The 22,201-nt window shown below is 50.5% G+C and overlaps 3 protein-coding genes across 3 annotated transcripts; all 3 read right to left on the reverse strand.

Annotated features, from left to right (window-relative positions):
* Positions 1-406: 406 nt before the first annotated feature.
* On the reverse strand, positions 407-1,636 carry LOC100908368 (elongation of very long chain fatty acids protein 4). The gene has a single exon (XM_003744196.2). The coding sequence runs from the start codon at positions 1,580-1,582 to the stop codon at positions 653-655; it is 930 nt and encodes a 309-aa protein (XP_003744244.1). The 5' UTR covers positions 1,583-1,636; the 3' UTR covers positions 407-652.
* Positions 1,637-7,805: 6,169 nt separating this feature from the next.
* On the reverse strand, positions 7,806-13,880 carry LOC100908513 (uncharacterized). Its single transcript, XM_018639851.1, has 14 exons — positions 13,766-13,880; positions 11,187-12,083; positions 10,816-11,095; positions 10,554-10,674; positions 10,315-10,453; positions 9,999-10,083; positions 9,725-9,871; positions 9,482-9,614; positions 9,270-9,398; positions 8,991-9,093; positions 8,754-8,863; positions 8,545-8,649; positions 8,226-8,356; positions 7,806-7,908 (listed from the first exon to the last, which is right to left on the reverse strand). The coding sequence occupies exons 1-14, from the start codon at positions 13,878-13,880 to the stop codon at positions 7,806-7,808; spliced, it is 2,598 nt and encodes an 865-aa protein (XP_018495367.1).
* Positions 13,881-13,935: 55 nt separating this feature from the next.
* LOC100898073 (WD repeat-containing protein 47) lies at positions 13,936-21,846 on the reverse strand. Its single transcript, XM_003744127.2, has 6 exons — positions 21,701-21,846; positions 16,031-16,239; positions 15,781-15,907; positions 15,403-15,619; positions 14,647-14,823; positions 13,936-14,497 (listed from the first exon to the last, which is right to left on the reverse strand). The coding sequence occupies exons 1-6, from the start codon at positions 21,779-21,781 to the stop codon at positions 14,169-14,171; spliced, it is 1,140 nt and encodes a 379-aa protein (XP_003744175.1). The 5' UTR covers positions 21,782-21,846; the 3' UTR covers positions 13,936-14,168.
* Positions 21,847-22,201: the final 355 nt, after the last annotated feature.

The following is a 22,201-nucleotide window of genomic DNA, read 5'->3' on the forward strand; positions in this document are numbered from 1 at the left end:
GTTCGGCAAAGATTCCGGACGCGAGAAGTCTATACGCGATCGATCATTGAGGAATCTTACTGGAAAATCAAATTCTTGAAATGAATGCAAGTCCTTGAACCGATGACCTCGTGAAATCGATAAAGCCATATCAGCCTCGCCTGAGACATGGGCCATCGTGGCAACGTTTCCTCACGTGATTGCGCTCGCTTTGGGCGTAGATGTTCGGATCGCCCCCGTATCGATTGATTGCGTCTGTACTCGGTTGGTTGGTCGATTCATTCAACTTCGTTTATTGAACTAGAAGAACTCATTTACATCAGATGCCATGTGCACTTGACGCGAGCCGAATAAGATCCGATTGGTTCAGCGGGAGAAGATCTTGTTCGTTCGGGTGACATAAAACTCGGACGCAGGGACGAACAACATGAAAAGATCTCAGGATGACTATAGGATCGCTCGATCCATCTGCCGACAGCATCAGCTATATACAAGGCTAGCTCTCAACGGAGCAGCATCATTCAAATTAGGAACGTACCTATCTAAGCCCGATGTAACAATCACAACAGCAACAACAACAACTGCATACAACTGCGACCACCACAGCGGTAATAACGACTGAAATGATAATGACAATGAAAAAAAATGGTTCATATAACACTCCTCACGATCCTCAGAGTTCCTTCTTCAATTGCTCCTCGCAATTGTCCGAAGCTTCCAGTTTCCGCTTCATCTCTTTGTCATCGAGAGCGTTTTGCATCTTCAAGAACTTCAGCGGATCGTTGTCCGAACTCAAGGCGCAAGGAGCTCCGGAGAACACGTCGCTGAAAGTCTTCGGTCCCTGGTAGGCCAGTGCATAGAAATTTAGGAACAAAGCTAAACCCAACAGGCCTTGAGGGAGAGCGAAGTAGATGAAGAACTTCGGGTATCCGCATTCGTAGAAAAGAGGAATGATTCCGTGAGCGATCACGAGGAAGTGCTGGTAGATTTGAGCTTTGGTCAGGTATTCCTTCCACCAAAGGTAAGGTCTGAAGTGGGGGCCGAACGATGCGAGGAAATAATACGTGTACATCACAACGTGGATCGAGGCATTGATGCAAAGCCCCAAGAGGGTCTGGCCGTCCATGCCGAGTGAGAGCCAAATGTGTCCACCGAAAATGCAACAGAAATGATGTGAGACATGCTGGAACGTTACGTGATCGTTTTTCTTCCGGAGAAGGAAGAAGATCGTGTCCAGGAAATCCACTGCTCGCACTAACAGATACCACCAGCCGAGTTCTACGATTCGTAGACTCCTCGGATCGGTCGCATAAGTCATTCCCTGACAGAACAGATTGTATCCGCCCAGATAGGAATTGTTGAGGAATTCCACGGCGAAGAAGAAGTTCGACACAATCATGAACAAGTTGTGGAATCGGATCAGCCATCGCAGGTCGTAAGCTTCACGGTTTTTCATGTATCGAGGTAACACTGAGTACACCAGCAGGAGATAACCACCACAAACCACCACTGGGAAATACAGAGAGCCGACAAGGGGCCAGTCCCTCGTTCGAGGGTCGAGTCGGTCGTACACGACCTGTTTGAAGTCGACCAACGCAGCCATATCGCGTCCGTGCGAAGCCGGCCCGTGCACACTATGCAAACTGTCGGGCAAGCGCCATGGGCTTTAAATGGCCAGTTCCCGCTCCAAGTGGTGTTTCAGACGCGACAGGGTGAGGGTGAGCCGCGACTGCAACCGCCGCGGCTGCGGCCCTAACGCCCAGCCGCGGTCGTCGAAGCACAAGGATAATAGTACCTGCGGTAAATATCCAAGGCAGACTTCGAGCTAAACACTATAGTGAGCACTCCCCGATGTGACCGATAGTCTAAGAGACGATTTGGGCTCATGAAAACCTATGGGATCGGTCCTCTAGCGCGGGTTGAATCGGGCGACCATCCGCTCGACAACGCTGGCACGTGCTTCGTCTGTGTTTTCTAACCAGCAGATATCCGATTGACTGATCAGTCTTTGATATCCTCGTGTCCTTCCTAGTCTGATCATTCTCCGCGTCATCATGAAAACTCGGAGACCGGTCGATCCGAATTGGACAGTTGAAACGAGTAGGTTGATATCCGACGGTAAACAAGTCGCGAGACTCAGACTGACCAAAACGACGCGCATTCAATCTTTGAGTACCGTAAATATCCCAGCCTCCCTCCTGTGCAACGCCCCACCCCCTCTCTCTAACGCAAGGTCCCAAACATTGTGAGTTGTGAGGAATAAGCTGATACATATTTCATCGAGACTGTGGTGCTTTGCGTAGATTGCCAAGCTCCATACCCGAGTCAAGGGCTCTCCGCCCTTATTCGGTCATCGTTTTCCGACGAGGAATTCTCCTTGAAATATTTGCGGTATGTACGGAAAATCAACTTCATCTCCGCACTCAATTTCAGGACCATGAGAGGACCAGAATAGAGAATCTGGCTGAATAAGACTGACATTAGGCGGATGCTCTTGTGGGAATATTCCCCGAGTCTGGAGCCAATTCGATGGGTGCGAGGGCGTTGGGGAAAATAGAGCGCGAAAATTGATTTCGCACCGCATCTTGATGATGAATTTTCCTTTCCGAGCATTTCGATTGCATGATATCGCTCCCGATGATCACAAAAACGAAATCCTCGGGTGGGACGCGAGCTTTGACGAAGGAAGAGCTCGAAAGCAAAGTGTCGGTCTCATGATTTTCACGCTCTTATCAAGTGTGGCGATCTATCATCCTTCATCTATCATCTATTATGATATTACGCCGGCCGATTGTATGCGAATAGGTAGATTCATCACCGTTCAGAGACGCTCAGAAACGATGCAGTGGGTCTTAGTTAGCTTCGCCTCCCTTGTGTTACAGTTTCACGCACGAAAGTCTTTCCCTCTCCTGACTGCGTACGATAACTATCGAATAATGAGCGCCGGGCTAATTTTGCCTCGGTGGCTGCGCTGCCGAACTGTTTGTGTTCCAGTGAACACAAGAGCTGCAGCCGCAGCGTCACCGACAACGACAACAACATTAACTTTCTCATATATACGGCCTTACTGATAGCGTTGTCTAGCCGCCGTCCAGCAAGTTCATTGACTCGCCGCGAGTTGGCGGCAGGGCAGACATGGTCATTGCGGGGCAGACGGCCGTCTGCGAGCAGCGCTTACTTGAAACAGCCTTCGAAGAATGAGCGAACGATGGAATGAGCGTTCGACGAAGTCGTCGAACAAGCCGTTGACTGCTACGTCCGAAGTAGCCATGCCCGAATGACTGATTTTCCCTCCGAACGATCCCACTGTTCCATGAAAGGGGGGAGTCGAATGCCAGACTCGAGCTGAGAGAAATATCTTCTGAAGCTATGGAGACCTTGTCGCGTCCTTCCTTAGTAGGGCTTCTTAGTAAGTCTCAGTAGGACTTGTTCACAGCTGGGAGCTGAGGGAGATTAGCGGCCGGAGGATGTTTTCAGTGAAAATACGTGAGCCGTGGGTCGGGCTGCCCGAAAGCTACCAAGCCAAGAGCTATACCTGGCATCACGGGCTGAGTTTAAGTGTTCGGTGAGAGAAAACGAGGGAAAACGATCAAGACGGGGAGGAAAATGCCCTATCTGTATTCGGTGAAAGAACTTCAAGCGAACGCTAATCCGTAATCGGTCTCGGCAGACGGTGCCACTATTGGATGAAGCATGGATCGCAAGTGGCTTGTCATTAACGCCGGGGCTCATGTAGAAGATAAGCAAGTTTAAATCCAATGGTGGTCGTAGTCTTGAAGCCCGAAAGCATGTTTTCGTGCGACGATAACATATTTGCCGTGCCCGACTCTCAGGAAAGCCGCATAGTCAAGGTTGATTTCAATCACTCTTCTCGCCCAAACAAATCCACCAAATTGAGCTAAGAACTCATTGTCTCGGCGGTGAAAGTGAAACTCCGCCGTACGAAATCGACAACAAACTCTCATATCCACTGCGCCAGTACCGGCGAGCTCCGCCGTAGAAGTGAGCGGCCGTCTCGCGCTACAACTCTACCTGGTGAAAAACCTCGGTGATAATTATTGTTGATACCGAGGACCTGCCCATCCTCGTTGGGGTAACTGGAAACTTCGTCTGGGAACAGCGCGAAGCCCATCATTGATCGTGGACCGGCTGACGGGGCAGCTCGAGCCCGATTACCGAATCAACGGCTTATCGACGGACGACGCAACCCAGAATAGTTATCCGCCAAAAAGCTGAGCTTCCGATCCAGAAGAGAATTTCGTCACCATCCTGACGAGAGCTTGCAACAATGGGCGATCGTGGCGGCGATGACGAAGAGATCAGGCGCGGTGGCGCTCGAATTTTCTTGGAGAAGAAGGAGCTCCCGCTAGAACAGTATGCGAGCCGTCAGCTTGCTACGCACCCCAAGATAGCTTCGACATTTAAGTTCCGATGTTGTCCGCAATGAATTCGTCGGGAATCATCGGCCTTTCCGCGGCGCTCTGAAACTGAGGAAAGCTGGCCATAATGGGGTCTTTGCCCATATGGTCGCCGACGTGAGACGTTCCAGTTTTCGGTCTTACAGCCAAAGACATGACAATGCCCCCCCGGCGAACGAAAGTGAAGTGAGCCCTGGAAAGTTGAGAATTCGCTGATTTTTATGCGGTCTTATGGTTCATCGCTCATGCTCGCCTGAGAAGTGCCCGAATAAGTCGCGCATCGGCGTCCCACAACGAACAGCAGAAATCAATGCTTCAACGAAGAACACTGTGCGTGAGGAGAAAAGAAGAACAAAATGCTTTCGCAAGAACGTAACTAAGCTGGGGCCAGCCGGCGACCGATTTCGAAAATAGCCGTTGCACACGCGCGCTACAGCGAATATCGACAGAAGACGGCGGCTGTCTAGACACAACAACTCAAGTATCCGGGTATAGGCGCCGTATAATAACCAGTGCGCTCCGCAAAGGTCGCAGCGAAGTAATTCAAAATTACGCAAGATCTCTACGCGCTATTAAATAGCGACGCCCTGCTCAACACGATCAGGAGCGGGTTTCGTTCGGACGAAGTTTTCTCGACTGACGAATCGACATTCCCAATACTTATTACGTGCTGCTAACACCGATTACTTTCGGTCGAGAGCCAGCTTCGATCTCTGATAGCATTCGGAAGCATCCGCCGCTGGGAGCGCGGTTTGCTTCAACAAGATTCGTGGGTCGCCATTCGCGAAGCATATATCTGTTGCCGAATAACAGCTCCATGCCGGTTCTAGCTCGAGTTTTAGCTGATAGCGAAAGATAAGTTTCTTACATTCGTCAGGAGAATTTGAAACCAGGGGACAAAGAGGCTTCGATGAGCCCGACGGCAGCGTGTGATTGCTGTTTTCGGATTACGAACGCACCGGTCGCCTATGAAATCTGCAATGTTTGTCGATAAAATTCATTGATCGCAGACATTTTTATCGTTTCCCCGAGCATACGATCGCGTGCCATCTCATGTGCAGCCATCTGACGGAGAATGGAAGCGAATGACTCAAAGCGACACAACTTTTCCCTTTCCTTGCATGGAGCAAAAACAAATGCTCGATTTCAGAATCACGAATCTAGATGTATTCTTCCCCGGACAATCGCTTTGGGAGAGGAGCTCCTCGATCGTCTCTGCATCCGATCCGAAGAATACAATGCAGAGCCTCTGCTGCCGCTCGCATAACAAGTCGTCTACTGTCAATATTCTCGTTGCAACGAACAAGCTACCATTGGCTCGAAACGAGACAATTAATCAGTGCAAGGTCTACCCGGCCCTCACGATTTCTGCCTTCAAGCTGGCCGCGCTGGAAGCATGGCTGAAGCGTGATTTGAGCCGTACGTTCTTTCCACGGCTTTCTAATTGCTCCTCAACTGCGGCGGAACGCGGTCTTATTCTCCGGGAACGGTCGATTTCACGCTTAGGGTTACCCGAAACTAAGCCGACGCCTCGGAATCACATATCTGCGATGCCGTCACATGAGGCTTTGGAGTAGGAAGCGGGCCCGCTCGCATCGATCTGCACAAATGAAGCACCTGGAGCATTGTACTTGTCGTCCGACAAGTTCTGGTCAACTTTCGGGCAAATGACCCCGGTCCGAGGGAGGATGGAGCCTTTTCGTGCTGACGATGAGGATGATTACCCGTGGAAACGGGCAGTCATCCCCGGTCCTGTGAACAACTGCTTCGGAGACGCCTCTCCATCATATCGGAGGGTAGTCGGAGCTTGGACAGCCGTGCATCCATAAGATTCTCCTCGGAAGCTCCCGAAATGCATTTTAGTATCATCCGGCACGGTATTCCTCTTTTCATTGTTTGTGGAGAAAGTCTCGTCGAATGGGCTGCCGAATGAAGCCCCGAATTCGCATCGGCGGCTCCGCGAGAGCTTCCCCGACTCCAACTTGGATGGTCTGGGCGATCAAGCAAGAAGCGCTTTCTCAAGTCCGGGTAGAGAAATTCCCTCTTCGGCACCCGTTCAAGTCTCTCTTCGCTCTTGATGTTTTAAACTTCATACATAAGTGAATTCTTTGAATTGGGCAGCTCTGTCGAGCGGAACTCAGGTGCCGATCAGTCACAATTTACAAGGCGAACTTGCGGAGAATCCTGGAGAACCCACAGTCGCCCATTCGAATGACTATCGGACTTGACAATGAACTTCTATTCGGAAGGCATTTAATCTATGAACTCACGAAAGCGTGAAGGAAACAACGGAAACGCGGAGGAAACGAAATTTCCAAGTGCGAATCGCTCAACCAAGGGTTAGTGTGGTCTGTCGAAACTCTGAATCGATCTCGGGGCTCTGAAGTGTCTGGCCGAATTCATTCTCCCAGACCTTCGATCAATTCATGAGGGTGGTACAGTGAAACACGGCGGAACCAAGCAACCGTTTGCGGTGATCGGAGGCTCGCTCGATACCTCACACATTCTTCGCGAGCAGGAGAGAAAACTGAATTCATTCAATTCGATGGCCAACGCTGTCATTCAATCGCTCCCCGAATCCCGAGCTTGGAGCGGAGACGCCACACCGATATCAATGTGGTTTGGAGTCCCTCGGGCAATTTCAATCTTGTTGGACCACAAAAGAGATAACAATGTCTTTTGAAGAGTCTCCCAAGCAACGACTTGTCATTTTTCCACTCCATATAGTTTAGGTTGCAGCAGCTTAAATGCCATCAATAAAATACTCCTCCGAGACGCTCGGCCGAGCAATCACAATAGATGTCTCCCTTCCAAAAACCGAAAGCTATTATAGGGGGAGTTCTGAGCAATGAAATATATATTCTGATTGGAATGAATCACAATCACACAACTGTTAATTACAACAATTGCTTTATTTTATCACTCGGCCTGTAGGCAATAACATGCTTTCGCTACTCGGGGATTCCGGAACATTGATCGAATCGAACGTACTATTGATGGACAGAGGTCGGAGGAAAATAACTAATTGTGAGACATTGGCAGAATTGCAGCAATGACGCGATGCAAAAACTGCATAAAAACGATGGACAAAAGCAGTGACGCGCGAATCGAACGAGTGCCCGAAGCAAAAACGCTAAACAATCTGATTGGAAAATCCTCGCGTGCGGAACTCCGTCTGTTGTTCGGAGAGGTTGGAAACGTGATCGAATGTTTTTTTCCCGATCGTAGTTTCCGACGATGTAGGGATGACCCGAGGAGTGATAAACAAAGCTCCGGACGACTGCAAGCTTGGTAGGGACAATTCGAAGTTCACAAAGCTCGATGATTCTCCAGACACGTCGGATCGGAGCATCGGCATCCCCATGAATAACATCCATCGAGGTAAATTAGAGCCGCGGCTGAGGGTTCTCATTCGAGCCGCGCTTCCTTTCGAGGTCTTTGTTGTTCCATGCTTTCTTCGAACAACTCGAAAGCGGTGTTGGTCTTTGTGGTCAGACCGAATGGGAACTTCCTAGAAAAATGGGAAAAAATCCAGGTATATCGTAGGGAGACATCTGAACTTCCAGGGGCTCCACAATTATAATGTCCGGGATATTGTTCGCTCGTTCACGATGTATGAGATTCTCGAGCTCCTGCTCGAAATCCGTCAATTACTGCGTTCATCTCCCCCCCCCCCTAAGATTGAGGGGGGATATGAACGCACAAGGCGGGCCAATGTAAGCTTGAGAATTCGCGATGTGAATTACTTTCAAAAGCTTGTCTGGTTTCATAAGGAAGATTGCAGGGACACTCTCACGGAGCGAGACGTCTAGACGATCGATCACTCACCGGCAAGTTGTCACGTTTGCTCGGTAGATTGTGACTATAGCCCCCACGCGGAGCATAGCCCTCAGATCTTCGGACGGCCGCCAGACAGTGAGCGGGACTTCGATATTGCTCAAGGAGCAACACACCATCAGCTAACGGGGGAAATTCTGGCTCGTTACATCTACGAACGGAAGTCGCGCTCGGACGACTCCTACCGCAAGACGAACATGATCGACTCGGGCATTCCATCTCATTCAATGTTTTCTTCCTCACATTCCAAGGGATCATCCCTTGTCGGGGTGAAATCAAGAAAAAAATGTTCTCCTGCTTGTAAACAAACCTTGAGCAATGGGGCGACGATTCTTTCCTGTGGACACTCATGACGCTGTTTCATCTCTTCGAAACGCCGGCTCGTTTCCTCTCGTAGCCTTTCCAAGAACTTGTCCTGCGACGGAATCAAAGTTGTTCGTCCTCGGCGAACACTTCATCATGTGTAACAGGAGCGGAGCTTCAGGTGCGATAGGAGAGTTGGGTCTCGCTCGGACTCACCTCTACAGTCCTTCGATAGCTTTCCAAGGACCGTCTTTGCGAAGAACTCAACTCCTCCATGAGCTGTGTGGGGTCGACGCTGCTCTCCAACGCGCTATGGATCTCTTCACCTGCGCCAAAAAATCCTGGGACTGCCCTTGGATGGAACTTCATGAGTATGAAGGACCCCGGAGAATCGTGCACGCCTCAAAGTACCCAAGCGACACTCTACCCTGCATCGAAGGGTCCAACACCCACCTGTTCTCAACTTCGCCACGGAAGGCTTCAAACGCGACCGGGTGCGAGTCACTCGTTTGGAGTTTTGCTCTAATTCCAATTCTCTCAAAACTTCTTCGCGTATCTGGAACAAGTCGTTCAGGTCGAGTTAGTCTTCGGGACACTGGACTTATGGGGACGAGGAGAGCAGACAATTTTCAAACGAGAGTGGAAGACTCTGCCTCATTGTCACAGCTCACAGAGATCCCTCTTGGAGTTATACAGATTCGCTTCCGCGATATCATACCGATCATGCACTACCTTCTCTTGGATCGATTCGATCTGCTCGCAATAATTTTTCCGCTCCTTTCGCTCCGCAGCCTCCGGCCGCACGATGCTGCCGCCCTGAGAGAACTTCTCGAAGAACATCAGAGGTGAGCACGAAGAGATCTGAAACTCGGAGGGGAACATTATCCTGAGAAGGTTCTCCTCCGTTTCGACCGGGATATATCGAGTAAAAATATTGTACTCACTTTGACTCTAACTGCGGGTAAACAACCCCCATCGAGCACCACGGAGAAGAGAGGAACTAGAAGACTTTTCTTCAGATAGCCCATTTTAGCGTACCACCGAGCTCTTCGCGTCGAATTATATCGTATCGAGAGTCTGCACGGATAATAGGTAGAGATAGATAGATATCAAGAGCGGGATCCGGGTCGGGAGCCGAAGCCTGGGGATATCAGCAGGACTGTTGCTCTTATGATTGGTCTGCTCACCTCGCATCTTCCAGCTGAAGAGGATCCACCCCGTTCGGAGCTCCCCTGAGCTGTGCTCCACAGACGCAGAGTTTCTGACCGATCCGAAGCAGTCCCTTCGTCATCAACGACTGGAGAGGACCGTCTACGTCGCAGGGAACCGAGTACCTGACAAGCGAGAGTTCTCCTTTAGCCCGAAAAATGTTGGAATTCGTTGATATCAGCCCGTTGCGATAGTTTCTGTTCGGGAAGCTGATCTCGCAAACGGTCTCGCGAGTTTTGAGGAAGATCTCACCATCCATCCGATACGATCAAATACTTGGACTGTACATCTTTGACCAAGAGCACTAATGTAGCCTCAGCCGGAGCGTCACGTTCGACTGAAATCGAAGTATGGTAAAAATGGACTGTCCCGCGCGAGATTTCCGTTGTTGGAGAGCTCCGGCCGTATGTTGAACTATATTATTATATGATACATGATCGATTCAGGGGACCGGGGAAGATGTTCATAGCGTTCAAGGGTAATACCGCGAGGGTACTCCGAAGCGGGACTGCATGGAGTAATTCCATGGGATCGGAGGGGGAGGATGCGAGTTGCCAGCGACACTAACCAATCATTCTCAGGGGACTCCTTTGGCCGTTCAGTTCCACGTTCCACCGGTGTTCTAATTGATCCAAAACATTCTCGAAGATCAAACAGCCTGCCAATTCTTTGACACGACTGCTGTAGCTCGCCAACTTCCACACAACCTGAGGAAACGAAGCCACGATCAGGGAGAAGAGCCCGAAGATTAATGCAGGGATTCTCGTCCTACGTATTATGATTTCGCTTGCGGTGTGCCTCGCTCACCATCTCGAAATGATTCGCGAACCATGAGTCGAAATTGGACGACTGAACTTCGATTTCCCGCCTGAAACTCCGTTTGACATCGTCGAGGTAGACAATGCGACCGCTAATATCATCCCGAAACCTGGAAATGAGCTGAGCTCAAGACTCTTTGTCTGAACATTCGACAGAAAAGTTCTTATTTATCGCGTTGGGGCGTAAGCCAAGCTGTTTCCTGGAAAGGTATCTCCGGGTATCTTTCCCCGCCCCGACAGGATTTACTGACCTGGAGGAGTCGGCTTGGGCGCAAGCATTGTCAATCAAAGTGAGATCTGTGAGTTTCTTCCGGTACGGAGTGTGTTCCCCTGTCCCCGTTTCTTTCATGCCCTCCAGGAGACGCGATTTCTTGATCAAGCACTTCTCTTGTTGAATGGATCGCGAGGGAGTCGATGCACTCAATTTGGATGCATTGGAGTTGGATGATCTTGAGGGTGCTTGTAGCGGCGTTATGGGGGAGCTCAACAAGTTCAGCGGCGTTTGACACATGGGCGTTCGACGCTTGAGCCCTGTAGCATTGACGATACGGTTATTCGAGCAGCTGAACCGAATTGTGACATACCGTGATGATATTTTGGAAATCATCGAGAGGACACATACCGGCGATTCTCCTTGCGGGAGTTTTGGAATCTTGGATTCGGTCCTTCGAGATATCCCGGACCGGGCATCTGCTATCCGATTGAGCGTCTGTGTGGGACTGTGCTCCGGACAACCGCTTATCCTTCCCTTGATCGGTATCTTCCAACAATTTTCTCGCGTTATCCATGTTCTCCGTGGATATCAGCATGGATTCACCCCGCGCTGTGGAGAATCCCGAAGCCACGCGAGCTTCCGTCTCCTTTTTCGGCTCCTCAATGTGACCGTCGTCGTCCGGAACCTCAGAAAACTCCTCCCGGAACATCAGACGGACCTGTTTGAGCGCTTTCTCCGAGACCTTCTGGGCCGTGCCCCGGGCCGTTCTGAAGCCCAGCACCGGCGTCGATTGGTTCCTGTATCCCGAGCTCCCCGATGGGATGATCGGTTTCGAGGTCGATGGAGCCGTCGGTTTCCTCTCGGGATCGTCAACCCGGAACTCTGGTAAAGGCTGCGAGCCGGCTCGATCGTCGGCTCTCTCTAGAACTTTCTTGCTCGCACTCAGAGCCCCGAGAGATACCTTCACAGCATCGCCTCGTCCGCTCTTGAAACCCGTGTCAATTTCGGCAGTCGGAGTGCTCTGCGTGGGCGGAGCGCTAATGTCCTCCAACTTCTTCCTGGCCGCCTGAAGAGCCTCGTACGAGACGCTTGTGCTTCTACCGCCGGCGGTTACGAAAGCGCTTTTGAGCTTCGGAGGTTTGCGCTTATCGCTCGTAGGTGGGGGACCAGTCGGGTCGTCTCGTAAATCGTTGCGACTCGGCGCGAAGGCTTGAGTCTGCACTTCGCTAAAAATAGCGTCGTCGTCGTCATCGTTTCCGTGGGACGAGCCCTTGTCTCCGGCGCGAGTTCCATCATTAGCTCCCGCTGAAAATCAAACAACTTCAGTGAAGCTCGGGCAGCTCATCGTGATCGACTGGGTGTTGCAATCGCTGATCTGACGAATTTAGTTCCGCTCCTCGATAGAGCGATCGATATAAATAGAGTAGCATGAGTTATTTATTCCCAAAGCACAACCTTCTCTGGCATCGGTCGATTGCTCGCCCGCTTGGGACTCATCGAAGAGAGTTTCTCTTTCAGCGACGCAATCCGCGAGGGGTCGTCGCCGCGCGCCTGACGCTGTGAAGGGATCAGACTCATTGGATTAGGGAGGTGCATAATACATGCGTAGTTTGTGTAGGAATTCATGATTGATATATCTGTCTCGGAGTCGGCTTCCTTCCGGGAAGGCAACGATTTATGGTCGCGGACATGTCGCGAGTGAGTAGATTGCCACTGCAAATCTTTGGCGCTCCCGAGGACGCTCAATTCAAACAACTCTTACTTGAGCTCGGGACATCAGCCGACGACTGAGAGGAAGAACTTTCGGGTTGGAACTTATTCAAAATTTGTCGCACCACGATGATGAATGGAGCACGCTCCCGTGTTCCGGACATGATTCTCTCCTGTTCCGAGATCGTTGCTCATCGAGAGTCGAGCGATGTCACGCCTAAGCTCACATTCCAAGCCGATTTCTTGTTTGAACTCCCGTTCGGAATCAAACCTCGAAGACAGCTGATCGAATCAGATGTCGAAGAGAGGAGCGACTGCTCCCGCCAAAAAAAATGAGCGCGAAGCGGAATCAAAACAAAACAGAGCAGAGCGCCGACGGGTGGACGGGGCGGTCGTCCTGGCGTGAGGCTCGTCGACGCATTCGCGTTCGTCTCGGAGTCGACCTGAGAATCATCCCCCGAAAATCCGGGGTACACGTATAGAGTCTTGCTGTCCTGTTTTCCGATCATCTGACTGAGAACAAATGCCCGAGAAGGCCTGTGAGAATTTCCAATTTTCGGCTTCTTCGACGTGCCATCGTGGAGAAATCGGAGGCACTCCTCGAATCGAGAGGCCCGGATTGGATTTTGTTTTCGAGAGAATGAAGCTCATTCTGTGGGCAATCGGAGGCCAAGCTCGCAGTGAAAGCTCAAGATAAGAGGGCGTAATAGATACTGCGTAGTGATACCTCTGCTCCGAGAATTCTCTCGCTCAATTCTCCCCCTTATATCATATAGGTACTATAGTTGACTCTCTCTCTCGTGTATTCCCCGAAATTGACAGTAATTCGTCCTTCTCATCCTTGTCGGCTCCGATTTAGAGGGACTCCTGAATAAAGAAGAGTGACGATCCGAACCTCAGGCGGCGGTATCCCAGAAAATCAAGATTATTGATCGCATTCAGGAGATATCCGACATATGCTTCAGATCTACTGCAGGTATAGGATTGGGGCGGTGCGGACCTCTCCGAAAAGCGTCCTGGTCGCCAGATCTTGAACATGAATCGATATCTTGCGCATCCATGAATTTCTTTTCTCATCGGATCATGGAGATATCACAGTCCTCCTTCCTGTCCTCCGGGGGTCGGAGGGGACGTGAGCAAGGAAAACTCCATGTCCTTCGGGTTTGAGCTATCATCTGTTCCTTCACAGACGAGCATGGGAGTCACCTAGAATACTTACGGTGGAGACTAAGGATTTAGAACACAGAGAGAATATTGAATCAACAAAAATTTATTACCTTCAACATTCTCGCAGAGTTTGCGGCCGCTTCCTTCGGGAGAAGCAGTCTCCCAGTTCGAATGGACCGCTACCCGCGTAGTGCCGAAATCCCAACACTGCCCCATATGAACCATTTCTGAACTTAAATCCTCATTTTCCTTAAGCAAGATTTTTTTTCGATAATGTAAATGCATAGCGGGGGAGGCGTGGAAGGGGAGAGGACTTGTGTTAATATTGTGGAGCATGTGGCTTCATGGCACTGAGCTACGTCTGAAAGACGTGGTGCAAAACCTCTCCCGCTCCAAGTCGAGCCGTCGCGGGTGACGCTTGTCTTCTCCGACGCTACTTATGATGAAGCTCTCTCAGGATTCAATCCCTAGCAGGGAGCCATCGCTCCCGCTAAGAGGGTTCTTGACTCGGATTCAATCGACCGGCAGTCCCCAAAGCGAGGCAGTTTTATCGGCTGAACTGGTGATGAACGTGAAGTCGGTTGGATGCCACCTTGCCTGGATCACTTTGTCCGTATGCTCGGCCACTACAATCGAGGGTAGCGGCTGCGTAAGGTCACCCTGGAGATCGCTCAGAACGCATTTTCCGTCGTACGACGCAGTCAGCAGATAGTAGGCTTTTGGGGAGAACCTCACGGAGCGAATGTCGGAAGTGTGAGGTCGGAAGCATTGGATCACTCGGCCTCCGCGGATGTCGAACAGCATGCACGTCGCATCTTCGTGACCAGAAACCAACATTCGACCTGCAACCGAATTCATTGTTAGGACGACCTGCTTCCGTTCAGCTCCTTCGAGGACTCGTACCCTATGAACCTCATGAAACTTTTTCTTCCTGCATCGATCTCCATCATTCGATTAGGTACGAAAATTCCTGTGGATTTCTATTGCCTACCTGAGGGATCGACTGAAACACTGGCCACGGGACTTCCTGGCCCTGAGCCGTGAGCTGGTGGAGCAGTCACAAGGTTGGTACATCCTCGAGTCCGCAGGTCCCAGAAACGGATTGTTCGATCCTGTGAGCCGGAGACAAACATGGCTCCGCCCCAAGTGAACAAGGAGAGAATGTGACCTGGGAAATGAAGCGACATAGGATTTTCTAGAGCTATGTTCGGAGGGATCTGACGCTTCCCGCGTTGTATCCATACGTTCAGAACTGGCATTGTGTGATCAAACATTCTCTCGTCCCGGCTGCTCGATCCGAATAAAAAGCGCCGCGAGTCTCGGGCGTGTCTGTCAACAATCGGAGCAGGCTTCCGTACGAAATCGGCGCTCATCGCTCCGCATATGAACAGGAATAGAATAAGGGACAAAATCTTTCGGAGAAAATCGTGAGATCATCGATTATTCTGGTCGCGGATTCGGCCGTTTAATCGCCTCCTACACTTCTGAGCGAACACCTGCCGACATCGTGAAGACCGAAATGGCCTTCGACGGGAGCCACAGGAGCATTACGCGAATGGACGCGTCCATGCGATATCAACGAGTTCCTGGTGCAATCGTTCGAAACTTGTTCTAGAGCGTCTCCGAGGATCGCGGAGAGGCCGAGAGCGTTTGAAGGACCAAGAAGTCAGGGTTTTGTCACGGAGATGAACGATTTATGGGAAGGTATCGCCCAGAGCTCAGAGGAGTGATTCCGTCGCCATCTCACCTGAATGACCGCTCAGAGATTGGAATGGCGTGGCGGTTTCACAGTCGGTTATGTAGATTTTGTTATCTCCAGCTCCCCCGGAAATGAGGAGCGAGCTGCGGTTCGTCAGATCTTCGACAAAGCACAAGTCACGGACGGTCCCATCGTGCATTGTGAGTTCAGCTTCGCCAGCATGGTCCATGGTGCAATCGTCTTCATTGAAACGAGTCAGTTTCACCTGGGAATATATCACCGGAGGATCGTAGAGTGAGTCGACCGAGAAGGGAGAGAAGATGAGGGGACTTCACGCCTAGAGCTTTTCTCTTCAAACGGCCTTACTTGACTACCGGAATCTTATTCTTATTTTTCGGATGAGAATATCAACTCTCGAAAGCTTACGGTTTTGTCGTTCGATCCGGTAGCCATGAGCTCTCCCGTTTGATTCCATGCGAGACAATAGATCGAACCCTTGTGGTGTTTGAGTTTCTTGTGGGGAATCGATGGCTGTGTCGTGAGATGACTCTCTCTGAAAATCACGATGAAAATTAGTCCTCAAGCGGTTGATATGAACTGGGGATGGCATATGACAAATCATAGGAAATTCTTAATGACCCCATCACAGAGAGATGGAGCAAATCATGGCTCCTACCGGAGATCGTCCACATGCGGGTAGGCGCAGATCCGCAGCGTTTTCGAGTTGCTGCCCACAGCGTAGTACTTCCCAGAGGGGTGGAAATCGATCGCCCGTACAACTTGCGCATCTTCGAGCGTTGTGACCGGGATGAATTGGGCGCGTTCATCAGTCCCAGCCTCACGGGGTTCGTGACGAATATGATTTGAGCCCTGGTTGCTCGGATACTGAGGAAGAGAGAGATTACGCTTAGACACACTTCCACATCGAGAGGTGAAGTTGAGTAACCGAATCACTGCCGGGAATCATCGGAGATCGGATTCCACAGAAGAATCGTCACACTGGCCGAATCTATCTATCCTCGCTTCTTTTCAGTCTCTGCCAGTCTCATATTCAGATTCACGCACTCTTCATCGTGAGCCCGTGATAATCTTTCGCGGGTATCGTCGTTCTGCAGCGTGCACGTGATTGGAAGGTCCGTCATCGATGGTCCTTCTTGCTGGAGCGGTCTGAGAGACAATAGCCTCCGCTTGAAGGAGCACCCACACTTTGTCGGCGAGGAGCCAATCGAGGTACTAAGCGATTCTCGAGCCATTCTCTTCCCACCTGCCCCGAGCGAGAACCAGACCTATCAACGAGATCTATCGGATCTTCGGAAAGCTGACTCTGGACGAGGACATGGGGAAACCATTCCTTCCGGATGAAATTTCTTTCACTGTACGATGTGCTGCGAGCAAAGGGGCTCGATTCGAGCCGATATAGCTCCCGATACATTATCTGATTCCGTATACGGGATTCTTTTGAGGTATGAAAGATTCTTATCGATCGACGAATTATCATCAGTCCCCGGTATAGATCTGACTTCACAAATCGGACGGATAAAAGCTTATGGGTAGCGAGCTGAATCGACCAATATAGCCCTTTCCAAACTGTTGACAACAACAACAAAAACACTCCGACGACGACAGCGAGGCACAGGGCATGCATAGTTCGCACTGAATATTTGTGAGAGCTCTGGTTCACGCGTGAGCCATTCGGACGCTGGCCGATAACGCCCTCCGGGCCGACCCGAATGAAGTAAGGACTGAAAATATTTCTTTCCCGACACATAATCCGGAGTATCTTCCTCTCATCTGGACGCTTGTGGACGAAACTGCGGGACTGCTTAAGCAAAATGGAAAAAATTACCAAAGTTTGAAGGGCTCTCCGGCGCTTTGATCGGTCCTCAGCTATACCGCGCGGGATCAGACGGAAACCCAGTTGAGCGTACGATGGGTAAGCGAATCGACTCATGTTGGAAGAAACACCACCAGCAACATCAACAACAAATCCACCACGACCACCACCGCCCTCACCAACGCCTCACAACGAGAAACAACAGCACCTCATGACTCCATGAAAGCCGATGAACAAGTGAATATTTCCCGCGCGTTCATTGCAAACTTCTCGCGGTTGAGCACCTGCCGGGTCATTCCGGGATCACAGAAACGCTTTTCACAACAAACGGCTGTCAGATGGGGATTCCAGCCAATACGGTGCGCCAACTCCAATCAAATGCTCATGGAACGACTCCAGCTAAGGCTCATTGCATTGAGACCCAAAACAATTCAGAGCGGAGTGCAGTTCTGCGTGAGATGCCACACCGCGTTCGACTGTTTGTAGGGAGTCTGTCAGGATGCTATGTAGGTAAGCGATACATGTGGGCGGGCTGATAGATCGCTGGATCGACGGACGGTTGGACGGACGGGCGACAGGCGGTCGAAGGAACGAACGAAGTTGTTCGGCCTAGGTTGGCCAGCCACAGAGAGGATCCGCTCAAAAGGGAAAGAGAGTGAACGTTGACAGCCGGCTTGTTGTCCCGAGAGCCGAAATCAAGCAGCGCTCTCCCGCTGGTTTTGGCAACTAACACGTTGCTCGAACAACTCCCGAAACTGGCTGCATGACTATCACCGAGAGAGCTCATTCATCCATTGCAGGCATGGGAAAGAATACGCGAAGGACGTTCCAAGCACGGCTTGTCGCCGCTTCCTCGTTGTACCTAAATTCTCGCTGGTCCTCCGCATTCCGTGTTTAAGACACCCATGACAGCGGTGGTTCGCTGATTCGAACAGTCGAATAATTAAAGTCGCTGGATTGATCGGCTTGAATCGAGATCGTACTATCGTTTTCCTCAAAAAAGATTTTCCCGAAACGACATCTGTTCCCCTCGCCGTCCGCGCCTACTGGCGACGATCGGGAAAGTTGCTCGGCAGCGAACGAGTGAAATCAATCAAGCCGCTCTTTCGCTCTCCGAATCGACAGAATTGCTTCGTTACCGCAGCAGAAAAAAGTCTGTCTGCTGCCGTGAGGAAGACTGGGAAGTCTTTCGGACGCCGCACGCCTAAGCGATTAAATGGGAACATTTCCATGAAACAGCGAGACTTGGGAAAAGGTATTCGGTGATGCGGTAACTTCTGCCGTGGAAAAACTCGATCGCATCACGCCAAACCCTACCGAGTAGAAGTCAGGGTCAAAAAGTAAACGGTTTTGACCGCTCCCCTTCTCCGTAGGGCGAGTTGCGTATCATCTTCAATGAGAAGTAAATCGAGGTGATACGACGCACCGGAGCTCTGACCGCCGGGTTCCCACAACCCTCAGTGAGAGCGATCTTCCATAAGACCGAGAGTCGGGAATCAGCGCTGGATTTCGAGCCGACCGCCCGGAGCATGATTTTATTTTCATAGGCGCCAATCAGGACTGCGGGTCACCGTCCTTCTGGGGAGAGAACGCACAATTTTTCAGTAGAAACGAGCCGAACGGAAAAGATCCTTAAGCGTCTGCTCGGAAATACAGTGGAAAGCTTGATTATTTCCATGGATGAACTTTTAGTGGGACGCTGTACCGTCGCCGAAGTGATCCTTTCCGTCGCAGCGTATCAGCGAGACTTGTTACAAGGAAGTTCGTGGACGGTACAATACGTGCCAAGCTAGATGCTTTCCGTGTAATAATTTTCGTCTTATTAAGGAACGATTTATCAGTTTTCAATTCGCCCGACATCCGACTCGGGTTGATGATATAATCGATGCGAAAATTCAACCATTAGTATTCGATTCGGTCATGTGTCAAGCGGGCGCGCAGTGAGCGACTCCAGTAAATCACATCCGCCACGCTAACAAACCGATCAAGAGGAAGGCGCCATTCCCCATGGCGGTCACGACGACATTGTCGTTGGCGTTGGTTTCCTGCTACGATTAAGAATCAGTTGAGCACGAGCGTTCCGATCCAAGCCCGCTATCGTTAGGACATCCCAATCGGTCGTTTCCCATTATGCGGTCTAGAAGCAATAATAATAATAATATAATAACGTAATAATAACGTTACTATAAAAATCATGATGATACTAATGAAATCAGGCGTATACGACTATGATGATCTTGACCAGGGTTCCCGCCTCTGATTTTGGTGAGTGCCGAATTTCCCGAGAGCCCCATCATAAAATTGGGCAACTCGCAGGATGTAAGGTTACTCAGAGTCCGCTCTACGGACCCAAATGCTCTCGATTGTTTCGATTTGGGACTTTGTTCCACCGAGGGAAAATCCACTGATAAAGCTGTCAGACGACTTTATACGCCGCTCGCGGGAGGTATCGTTCGAGAAGAACCTATCGTATCGAAACTACGATTCGGCTTCGACGGCTTCATGGGCTCCGTATCTATACGGAAGTGATCTCCTCCGGCAACCGTCCGGGCTGTTTCATGACCCTGTACACCGAGTGGTTTTACCGAAAGCTTGATTCGCTACGGTAGATTTTCCGAGAGTTCTAAAGCGCGTAAGGTCGATATCGAGCGCACAATCGCAATACGATGAAATAAAATCAAAACAAAGCTTGTTATTGCTGCTGTACGCATCGACATTGCTGTTTCGTTGGGAATCACAGTATTTCTCAGTAGTAGTATCCTTCATTTAGGCTCAGTCACGAAGGACCTTGTGATATTGTTCTCGGTGTCCTATCCCCTTGCCACCGAAACTGCCAACGTCGGTACGGCCCATTGTAGGCAGCGAACACAAGGCCGTTTCAGGCCAGTGGCTGTTTGAGGATTACCAACCATTCAGAAGTCACAAGCCGCTAAGCCATCCAGCGCCCGATGAAACACCAAGGTAACTCTCATCCGGCGTTACGCGACCCAAGTTGACCGGATCTCCGAGCTGAATTCTCGCGGCTAATGATACGCGATGATCCTCCGTGAAGCCAAACTTGTGAGCAACATCGATTAATCACCCATGCTGAAGCCGAAACAAGAGCTCAGGGGGGAAGGATCCGAACGCTATCGCTTTCCAAGACATCTCAGTCAGTCATTTCAAAAGAATTGAAGCTTCCTGTGCGTTGGTCTTAGCGAGAGTTTCGGCGGCTCTGGTTGCCATAGTCGATAGTTGCGGTTCAGTAACTCCGTCTTCATTTTCCGGCGTTCTTTCGACGTTTTGTTGTAAGAATATCGCTTCGGGCATCTCTGCCATGACCTTCTGCTGCTCGATACGAACTCGGTTGGAATAACTGGAGCAGAACCGTAGACTAGAAACGTCCCCGAGTTTCTCGAGAAAAAACATCAAACTACCAACAGTTTCCCTCACTATGCCTTCTTTGGCTCGAACTATTTTTCATCCCACTCCGCGCGATGCATGAAGCTGCTTCTTCTGACCCGGACGGAGGAGCAGCTGATGAACAACCGATAGCGGGGTCTGTAGTCAAAGCAGGCAGGAAAAGATGTCATCATCATGTTTCCATATTCTCGGAAATTTATACCGTACTCTAACTCTTACGCTCTACTTGTACTTGTAGAATTCTGCGATTCCGATCCAAATTAATCCTGTGAGCAAATACGCAATTATTCGCTCGCAGGAATACCTGAAGGACTAGAGCGTGATCCTGCGAGCGAAGTCGGAGAGTCTCCGCTCGGAATTGAGTCCAATTTTCCCGCGCATGTCGAATTGAGCAGGATATCTCCATGTAAAGCGGAGACGAATCCTTTTCGGGAACGGGATCTCCGCGGAGAGCTCTCGCTAGCCTATCATCGAGCGGACAGAGCATGGGACTGAACTCTTGATAGAGAGCATAAGGAATGGGATTCCTGCTCAAATAAGGGCTGTTCTGGTGTGCCCCTCGAATCGAGCTCGGTACCATTCGAATTTGGGTGGATTGAGTTCTCAGAGGAATGCTGGGCGCACTTCGTTCCGTATTCTATGCCCGCTTCTATCAGAACATCGATGCCGGCGGGAGTTCTCTGGACAACCGTCAAGGGTTATTCTCTGGAGTCGTAAGGGCGTCTGAGCGTGGAGTGAAATCGACTCATCAAACCGCGACCCCGAAACCAAGTGAGCTCCTTCGACGGTCGACAGCAGCCTTCAGTCAGTCCTGTCGTCCAAAAGAGACCCTATACCTTGGACAATATTCACTCAGCTCCTCTCGACCACACGATGGCCTCCGGAATATCGCTTCTATACTCCTCATTAGCGTCGAATCGGCACCGGCACACGGACGCGCCAGTAGATCAAGAATTCTCATTTAGAATATGCTTTTTGGTAGATGTATATCGGAGGATCGAGACGTCCAAAAATTCCTGAATGGAAACTTCTCGAGGGAGAGGAAACTCGAATCGATTCCTCCCGTTGGGAAAGAACAAATACTTCGAGAAGCTCTGAAGATTCACTAACCTTACTCGTTTTGGAAGCATCCCCACAAACGTGACATCGATTTCTCGCGCACAATCTGTCGATTTTCGATTTCACGGACATCTTCTACCTTCACGCGTCCTTGTTATTTCTCACCGAAAATCTTCATCAAAGCATCGACCCATTCGTCATCGAACATCGGGCAGATCTTTTCCGCGGAGGAGACTTCTCTTGCGTTGAGGACTCTCGATTCTAGTCAGAGCTCGACGCTGTGCTCTCTACTTCTCGACACACCATCGTCAGCATATGCGGGGCTTATTCTTCCATCGTAAATATCGATTGTTATTGTGGAACAAGACGAAGCCGATCTCAAAATATCAACTCTACCCTCTGCTAGGGGGATAGTTTCCACGCTGACCACAGAGGGAGCCACAAACCACAAAGCAGGGCTCGGTGCTGGAGGAAAACGCAGAAATAGATCGGAGCGGACAACAGCTCCTCGTAAGCGTGCGAAAGATCCGACAGATTTCACAGTCGAGACTT

The sequence above is a fragment of the Galendromus occidentalis genome, unplaced genomic scaffold, assembly GCF_000255335.2.
Source record: "Galendromus occidentalis unplaced genomic scaffold, Mocc_1.1 scf7180000077460, whole genome shotgun sequence".
NCBI classification, from domain to species: domain Eukaryota; kingdom Metazoa; phylum Arthropoda; class Arachnida; order Mesostigmata; family Phytoseiidae; genus Galendromus; species Galendromus occidentalis.

Excerpts from the sequence above, each read along its gene's own strand:
- LOC100908513 (XM_018639851.1), bottom strand. The coding sequence starts at position 13,880 with ATGGTTCATATGGGGCAGTGTTGGGATTTCGGCACTACGCGGGTAGCG. Across the intron at positions 10,675-10,815 it reads GCCCAAGCCGACTCCTCCAG|GTTTCGGGATGATATTAGCG; the intron begins GTCAGTAAATCC and ends GCTCATTTCCAG. Across the intron at positions 8,357-8,544 it reads TCGTCGCCCCATTGCTCAAG|CTGATGGTGTGTTGCTCCTT; the intron begins GTTTGTTTACAA and ends TTCCCCCGTTAG.
- LOC100898073 (XM_003744127.2), bottom strand. The coding sequence starts at position 21,781 with ATGTCCGTGAAATCGAAAATCGACAGATTGTGCGCGAGAAATCGATGT. Across the intron at positions 16,240-21,700 it reads ATGCTTCCAAAACGAGTAAG|TATCCGAGCAACCAGGGCTC; the intron begins GTTAGTGAATCT and ends TCTCTTCCTCAG. Across the intron at positions 14,824-15,402 it reads ATCTCTGAGCGGTCATTCAG|GTCACATTCTCTCCTTGTTC; the intron begins GTGAGATGGCGA and ends TTCATTTCCCAG.
- LOC100908368 (XM_003744196.2), bottom strand. The coding sequence starts at position 1,582 with ATGGCTGCGTTGGTCGACTTCAAACAGGTCGTGTACGACCGACTCGAC.